The sequence below is a fragment of the Moschus berezovskii genome, chromosome 2 (assembly GCF_049115385.1).
Source record: "Moschus berezovskii isolate FMDL1 chromosome 2, NW_MosBer_1.0, whole genome shotgun sequence".
In the NCBI taxonomy this organism is placed as follows: Eukaryota; Metazoa; Chordata; class Mammalia; order Artiodactyla; family Moschidae; genus Moschus; species Moschus berezovskii.
In genome coordinates, this window is record NC_142461.1 from 138,495,013 (window position 1) to 138,503,731 (window position 8,719).

Below are 8,719 nucleotides of genomic sequence, written 5' to 3' on the forward strand. Positions count from 1 at the left end.
AAAGTTTCAAACCCGAGTTCCTCTCTCCAACATACTGTATGGTAAGTAGCCAAGAGGATGTTGAGACACCTGGGTTTAGACTATTCATTGTGTGTGTGTGTGAGGAAATCGGTGAGGAACATTTTGAGAGCACTGGCAGCTGTGCAGTTGTCCTTGGCCTTGGGCTTCCCAGGACCTCTTCTGGCAGAGCTGCTGTGTTTAGGCACGGATGCCTCCATGTTAAATGTCCCACTCTGCCTGTCTGAATACTGACACTCCCTTCCCCCAATACAGTCCTCCAGTCCTCACATCAGGAACAAAGGATGGAGATTTGGATCTTAGACTGTCCTGAATGTGATCCCAAGGTTGCAAAACTGTTCCAAAGCTGGGGCTCGGTCATGCTGTCCTGGTAGCCCCTACTTCCTGCTGGTTGCAAAGGATCCCTTGTGATCCAAAAAGCTGCAGTGGTTTTCTGGGCACTTGCAGAGGGGGGCCCCCCTCTCACTAGCTGTTGGAAGTGAGGGCCAGAATTCCTGGCAAGTGATCCCAAGCAGAGGCACACTACAAGTCCAGCTGGCCCCTCTGTGCAGCCTGCTCCATAGCCCTTGAGTTGAGCTGCAGGGGCCAGTCCTCCAGAGAGACATGGGCCTGGACATTCAGTGTGGTGGGCTCCTCCCTGAGCTGACTCAGGTCCAAAATGCTGCCTGGGCATCTCTGGTCCTGTGGGATGTGGAGTGGGTTGGCCAGGGAGGGCAGGCCACAGATGGCAGCCAGGTTAGGGAAGCCATTAGGCTGCTTCTGTTGCAGAATGTCAGGGACGCTGACCTGAGGCTTCCCGCAGACTCCACTACCTGTGTTTTGTCTTGGGGGCTGAGCAGCAGGGGACTGGCAGTCTGGGTTGATCTGTAAGGCTTCCACCTGGGCCACACAGCCTGTCAGGGTGAGTTTTGAATCCATGGTTCTTCCCCCAGGACCTTGCCTCCAGGGACCTTGGAAACACCCGAGGTTCTTAGGCAGCCTGGGCTCCTGGGAGCCAGGCCAGACAGATGTGTGTGGGACCTTGTTCTTCCTGGACATGTTGGTTGCTATGGCGGCTGCAGACCCTACAGGGGAGAGTGAGCCTTCAGGGTGGCCTTGTGTCCCTCGTTCCCCAGAGACCGGCACACACTCCAGAGAGGGGCCAAAGGATGAAGACCTGGTCTCCTGCTTGGCCCCAGCTAGGACCTTGCTCACTCCAGCAAGCAGGCCCTTGGGACCTGAACATGCCCACAGCTCCTTCCTGCTGGGTACAGAGCTCATAGAGATCCTACCTGCATCTAAAGCCTGGGTCCCCCTGCCATCCAGTTTCACTGGACCTAGGCCCATCTTCTCAGAGCCAGCTCCTGGTTTCTCTACCAGTCCTCCTGAGGGAGTTGCCGGCTCTCTGAGAGCTGAGGCAGGCAAGGCACGGAGCTCCGGGCCCCGGCGGAGCCAGTTGATAATACCCATGGTGATGGCAAGCTCAGTGTCACAGAGCTTCAGCAGGCACTCTTTGCCCCTCCAAGAGCTCTGCAAGAAGCCCTGGCTGAGTAAGTCTGGGCCTGGAACAGGAGCCAGGTTCTCCTCTGCCCCGACATGGAAGCTGCACATGGACAACGGGGCTCCCAGTGCAGGCCCCGATAGACTCTCGGACACGCACAAGTCATCATCCAGGCTCGGATTCCCAGGGCCCTCAGCGGGGTCATAGAAGAGCTCATAGAGGGCGTCTCCACTGTAGCTGTCCCGGGGGAAGGTGGCTGTGGGTGTGCCTGGGCTTGGGGCCTCCTTCTTGTCTTCCTCGAGGCCTGGTGAGAAGGAGTCATAGTAGCCCTCATCGCTCGTGGACACAGACTCTGGCCGCTCACTCTTGGGGGTCCCTGTGTCTGTGGAGCTGGCTTTGGAGCTGCTGTGGGGATCCCTGCATGGACACAGGGGGAGCTCAGCCAGCCTAGCTGCATCTGGCCTGGGCTGGTCTGTGTCTGATGCCTGGGGGCCTCCCAGCCACGGGCCTAGCAGGGCGTGCTGCTGCTGCCTCACCGAATGGTTCACATGGTCCCAGAACTTGGCAAAGTCCATCTCATTCTGGGCAGGCGATGCCAGCTGCTCTGTGCCACCTTGGAAGGGGCCCCTGGAAGTCCTGCTGTCAGAAGCCTGTGATCTCCGGGCAGGGCTTGCCAGGCCCTCGTTCAGCTCCAGGGGTGGCACTGAGTTCTCATCTGCAAAGATCTCCCCACAGCCTGTGAGTGAGTCAAAGCTCTTCAGTGAGGCCACGTCCTCACACAGGGCCCTGCAGAGGTCAAAGGAAGAGTCGGGTGGGAGCTCCCCGTCAGACAGGTCCTGGCACTGGCCATCCAGTCCCAGTTCCTCACCCAAGGGGAGGAAGGCTGTGCCTCGCTGCCCTCCAGTTTCTGATGGGCCCTTGGGAGAGGACAAGCCCTGCCCCTTGGTTGCCCCTGAGGGCAAATCCTCAGTCTTGTTTCTGCGGATGTGGAATAGGTTACGGAAGCACTTCTTGGGTCGTTTCAGGGAAATCCGCTTTCTTGGGATGCTCTTGGCCACAGCTGGTACAAAGGGCACCTGGGGCACAAAGTGGCGGTAGTCGATCATGCGCTGGCTGCTGGGGGGCCCTGGGAAACTTGCGCTGCCCACCAGCTGCCCTGTAGCTGTAGCTGCCCTGTCAGCCCTGGGCACGCTGTCGTGATTCTTGCTCTTCCGAACCAGTTTTAAGGTGGCCCCACAGAAAGCTGCAGGCCCACCATTGGTGTCTGGCTGGGCTTCCCGATCGGAGCATTTGTTGTATCCTTGGGTGCTGGGATTGGCCTGGGGGCCCCTCTCACTGTGGGGCAGCTGCTGCCCTCCCAGTGAGATTGCATCCTCTGTGGTCGGGGCAGTCGCTGCTGGGTCTGGAGGTTTCTCATGATCAATCTGCAGGCTAGATTTGATGAAGGTCTTTCCTCTCTTCAGCTCCATGCTGCAGTGTCCCCGCTGCTATGGGGGAAAGCAGGAGACACTCAATATCTGGGATGGAGGCTTGTGATTCTAGAAAACCTGTCCCCATACCCCACCCCCTTCCCCACTCACACAGGCATGGGAGCTGAGCTCTGACATCTGAGCTTGGATCCTCTGTGGAGGCAAGGGGAGGGGGAGATAGGAATGGTCCCACCCCCACACTTACTGCTCCAGCCTTTGTAGACAACTGAAACTCAGAGAAGTTAAGTCATATGCTTAAAGGCACAGAGTTGGAGCCAAAATGAGAGCAGACAGGGTCTGGTGTTCCTGTAACTGTGATCTTGTGACTCACTCAGGAATCCTTTCAAAGCTTATCTGGGCAAGTTAGCCTCCCATATCCAGGCTCTACACTCTACCAATAGCACCGGGAGTATCATGGCCCTTCTGAGTGGATGAAGCAGAGAAGTCAATAAATAAGTTGCTTCCTTCATGTAAGCAACAAACCTGAAAGGAAATCTGCTTCCAGGGCTGGGTGCCGTGGGTCATCAGTGGAAGGGGAAGACACATGTGTGCCCTTCAGGACTCATGTACCCAGCAGGCGAGCAAGGCACAACCAAGCATTTCATGGTGCACACAGAGCTTGAGACAGCAATGTGGCAGAAAGCAAAAGAGAGGAGACAAGCATGAGACCAGGAATGGACAGACTGGCCATACACAGCTCATCATGTGCTGGAGGGGCAGGCAGGTATTGTCTTTTGTGCATATCCTAACTGACAGGCATTGCTACCTGGAGTGCCAGCCAGAGAAAGTTTCTGATGCCCAGTCTGAGTTCAATGGGAAAGAATGCTGGAATCGCTTATTGATGTCTTCCCTGGACTTGAGAGTGGGGAGGTGGTAAGAGTGTTAACAAGTTGATCATTGTTGGCACAGTTGGGGAGTCTGGCCTTACCCTGAGTCAATAAAGAGCTATAGAAGTCTTCTGAGGGAGCAGGTGGAAGCATTGGCATAATGAATTTGGTGGTTTGAGACCATTTATCTGATGTTTGAGTGGAGGATGGACTGAACCATGAGAAATGTTCTGAACAGAGGAGACTCACAAGAGGCAGTAAAATGGGCCAGGTGTAAGGAGATAAGGTCTAGATGGAGGCTGCAGCTATAAGCACGATAAAGAGAGTAAAGCCATACGATCTTTCAAAGGAAGAAACACCAGGATTCAGCAACTGAGTAAAGAAAGACAAACAGTCTAGAATCCTGAGGCCTGAATACAAGCCATAAGCGGGGTAAACACTGAGGCCTGGATACAAGCCATTAGGGGGATCATAAAAGAGGGAAAGTTGAAGTGGAGAGGGTGAGAGGCGAGTGAAGGCAAGGAAGTGACCTGTGCTAAGAGCAGTTCTGGGGGAGAGAAGCAGTGGTCGTAAATGTATTACCTTTGGGGTGAGTTTGAGAACACATGAAAAGAAGGCAGTACTCTGTCAGTGATCAAAGGATGTCACAGTCATCAGTGATTGCAGCACTCCAAGAGGAGCCAGTGAGCCCCGAGTGAAGTCAAGATGTGAAAACACAGGATACTGGCCCCAGATAGGTGAGGTGCATATCAAAGGAATGATTTCAGTGAGCCCAGACCCTTGCATCTTCCCATACCTAGAAAAGCACTAAATTCCTTAACTTGGGATATCTGTTTGTTTGGTTTTTTTTTCATTAACAATAATCATTTGACACTAATACTACCTGCCCCTTCTTGCAAATCCTATATATAACCTGGTTCCCACTCTCGATTCCTTGGAGCAGTTCTCTAATGGTTACTTGAGATGCTGCCTCCTGGGCTTGAAGTCCTAAAAATTCCCACTGAATAAAATGTAACTCTTAAAAAAAAAAACTAAAAGAAGGCAGGGGTGAAGAGCACCCCCTTAGAACCAATCCCTCCATCTTGATTTACTGGACCTCACAGGTATCCAGCTCTCAGGCTCCATCTGTCTCACTGTCTCCACATGTCCTTGGCAGTGAGGGACTGCCAGTTGGTCTTCTGGCAGTTTGACCAGGGAGAGATTATAGAGTTTGGGCTGATTTCTTTGGTTCTCCATAGGGAGCACCTAGATTCACTCTCCCTTAGTCCACAATCTGTGAGGAAGGAATAGAGCAGGTGTGCAAGCAAGTGACTCTGTCAGTATGCATGCCTTTCACACCCACTGCCAAAGAGGCTTACCAGCCCCCTCCAGAGAGCCTCAGAAATGCTTTAACATGAGGTCTGGGACATGGGTGGAGGGGCTGCCTCCCAGCCCAACTGGCAACATTAAAACCAAAGAGGATAAGAAGAGGTGGCAAAGGTGGCACTGCAGAGGCTCACAGGGGCAAATGTCACCACCTCCATCCCACTCCCACCCCTTAGCAATGCTTCCTCCCCAGTAGAGGAAAACCTGGGACTTTTGACCAGAGGAGAGCAGAAGGAGCAGGCACCACGCAAGGGAAAGTTGCAGAACCCAGGCTTGGCTCTGGCTGTAGCCCAGTTCTTTGTGGCAGCACCCTGGACAGTGGGTCAGCTGCCTTTCTGCCTCCTATTGGGTAGCATGTAGCATGTGCCCAAGCCTTTCCCAACCCCTACCTGCAGACCCCATTCTTACTTCTCCCAATCCTTTGTAGCCCAGCCCTGATGGGTTTGGGGGCACACAGCATAGTGGTATCCAGGAAGAATGCTTAACCCATAAGCTTATAAGGGACATACTGCTGTAACCCCATTTAACAAAGGAGAATTTAATGTCCAGAAAAGTCAATGGATTGGCCCTCACACAGGTGGCAACAGAGCTAGGATTTGAACCCAAGACTGTCTGATACTAAACCTGTGTTCTTAACTGTGATAGAGATTCTATGAACCAACAGCTCAATTTCCCCTTCATGGAAAATCTAAAAATTGAATAAAAATATGTTTTATAAGAAATTTTGGAAAGTAAAATGAAAATGAAGATTAAAAGCAAAAGTATAGCTCATGCAAACTTAGAAAAATTGTAACTGAAGGTAGTATAATTTCTATGGCAAGAAATTTTGGAGATATTGATTATGATTATGCAGTTACTTTTCTTATGTTTCAGAAAAACCTTTTACTTACTGTACTCTGGAAAATAACTTCAACCAGGCATGATAAAGATTATTTCACTGAAATTCAGTATGTGTTCAGTCCATTAAGTTTCCATGTTAAGATGTTTTACCAGATCCTGATTCTTTGGAAATCTGTAGTCCACATGTGACATGGGTGGGAACTCCCTAAGTGGCCAGAGGATCGATCCACTACCTAACTGGAGTCAGGCTGAGCAGTCATCTTTCTTGATAATTCTCAAGGGCACAGTAGGATTTATGTAGACATGCAGGTGCTGGCACTCTCATTTCCTGAGGGCAGAGTCCATATGTGTCCAGGTTCTCAGTTTTAAAAATGCACGTTCTGCTGTTACCCTGTGAGTAAACACCCTCTTAGGAGGGAGCCTGATAGACACTCTCCCATTATTTGCCAGCCATGAAGACCAATTTTTAGTTTTAACAGATCACTCTAGTTGTGAATAAGAATGTACAGTAGAAGCAAAAGGGCAGAGTGGTCAGTTAGGAGCCAGAGGAGGGTCCAGTGGAAAGAAAGCGGAGGCAGAGACTTCCCGCACGTGAAAGCTCCCCCTCAAAGCATCTAACACAGAGCATGCACATGCAGCTGAGCTTGCTGCAAATTGAGAAAATGAAGCAATTTCATTTGTTGCTTTTCTACATTATGACTACCTAGCTCAACTGCCTGGGATTTTCTTTTCTCTTTGGTAAGGTAATTCTATGCTTTTCTTTCATTTTTGAACATGAAAATGATTGGGTATTTCATGGAGCAAAATAAAGACGTTGGAGTTACACATATGCAACAGAAACAGTTTGGAAATACAAAAATTTTGGCTAATAGTTTTGGTATTTACCCTGATTTCCCTTGCCCCACCCCCCAATATCCAGGAGATCACAAACATGAAACAAAAGGGGTGGGTGGAGATAAGAGTTGGGGCTTCTGAGGAGATCCCCACCCAGGGACATCTTGGACACTGGGGTGGAGAGGGTATATATTGAGCAGTAGTTTATCTCTGTAATAGGCTACCTTGTCGAAGCCAAAACCTTCCATATGGATGGCGTGAAGGCCATTGTGGAGAGGGATACTCTCTGTGTTCTGGGGTGGGTGTAGATTGGGGATAAAATAGAAACAGAAACTGCACTGTTTCGAACATTATCAATTCACTCAACCCTCATGTTGAGGAGACAAAGGGATCTTTGGGGACCGAAGGTCCTGGTCCACTTTTTATAAGGGAGTGTCTGGATATTCCTGGCCTCCCCAGTGGAGAGAAGATGGCCCTCCAGTCTTACTCGTCCTTTCCCAAGACCCGCATCCTCGAGGTTTCCCCCTTCCCTAGCTCAGACTGATCATCGCTCCCGGACACCACATCATCTTCGCTGGGCACCGGGGAGTGGACAGAGTACAGACACTGGTTCCTCCACTCAGCCAGCCCATTGCACGAAAATCGCACAAAAATCCCCCAATCACTCCCTTCCCCCACTCCACGCACGCCTACATCCTCGGGGCTTTGGCGACTTACCGCTGAGGCCGGGAGTGTCGCGGTATGCGGTCTTGGCAGGTCTGGGAGCCGCGCCCGATACCGAGCTGCGCGCTCAGCACCACGGTCAGTTCCCGGCGCCTGACGCCCACTCAGGACCCGGGGGAGGCGGAGGGCCCACGTCCTTCCTTCGGCGCTGGAGGCGCTGGGCAGCCGTTCCAGGAAACGGGCCCGCAAGGGTTAACCGCGAGAGGGCAGCTAGGCTGGGGCGGGGCAGAGGTGGGCCGGGAGCCTGTCGGCCGCCACGCAGGAGTCGGAGAGGTGACGCGCGCGGGGCCGAATGGGGGCTGCTCTGGCAGTGCCTCCGTCTTGCTTTGTTCGTGTTTATTCTGATACCAGCCGCGGTGCTTCTCTGCCTCCCCGCAGGGCTGTGATTTTGCATCCCTGAGGCCCAGCCTCTTCTGCACCCCGGACTGACAGTCATCCAATCATGACTGTCGGCCCCTGTATTCCACAGCCACGGTCAGAACTCCTTAGAGTGCGCAGGTGTGGGTACCCCTAACCCCCACATCCCGCAGCGCCTGGCAAGTTTAACCCCAACCATCTCGGAAGGGCCTAGCCACGAGTCCTACCCGGTGTTCAGAGAGGATTTGGAAGAAGGGGAAGGCCAGTCTCGAGATGCCGGGCACTCTTCCCGGAATCTTCCTTATGGAGTACCTTTCTTGGGCCCCGATTAGATCATTAATGAGAAGTAAGGATGTGCTTCCCCTTCAGGTAGTCACAGCGTGGGGGTTGCTGGTACTGTGGGCCTCCGAAGTCTTGCAGAAGGGGCGAAAGTGGTTTGAGGACTCTCTCCCCACTGAGCGGAGGGCAGAGGGTTTGCACACTGGGTGTAGGAATAAAATATGGATTTAGCAATTCTGGGATGGCTCAGAGAGAAGTGCCAGGAGCATGTGTGAGGGCCGTAGCACAGGGCTGGTGGGGCAGGGTGCGGGGTGTGATGAGGGGACTGATCCCAAGCAGCACAGAAGACTGCAGGAGAGGAGCTCTGGAAGGAAGAATGAAGGAGTCTTCCAGCCAAGGCTTGGGCTGAGTCCCCAGAGAGGTCAGGGATTCTTGGATGATGAAGGCCTTTCCTTTCTTTGAGCATGGTGGACTCCCTTCCTGTACCTATTTAAAAACAACAACAACAACAACCCGAATACTACCTT

General features: G+C 52.4%; 1 protein-coding gene across 1 annotated transcript; it reads right to left on the minus strand.

Annotated features, from left to right (window-relative positions):
- Window positions 1–540: 540 nt before the first annotated feature.
- AMER3 (APC membrane recruitment protein 3) lies at window positions 541–7,950 on the minus strand. Its single transcript, XM_088842740.1, has 2 exons — window positions 7,551–7,950; window positions 541–2,985 (listed from the first exon to the last, which is right to left on the minus strand). Exon 2 carries the CDS (start codon window positions 2,965–2,967, stop codon window positions 541–543), a length of 2,427 nt encoding a protein of 808 aa, XP_088698866.1. The 5' UTR covers window positions 2,968–2,985; window positions 7,551–7,950.
- Window positions 7,951–8,719: the final 769 nt, after the last annotated feature.

Bases quoted from the DNA above. Each gene is read 5' to 3' on its own strand.
- AMER3 (XM_088842740.1), bottom strand. From the start codon at position 2,967: ATGGAGCTGAAGAGAGGAAAGACCTTCATCAAATCTAGCCTGCAGATT.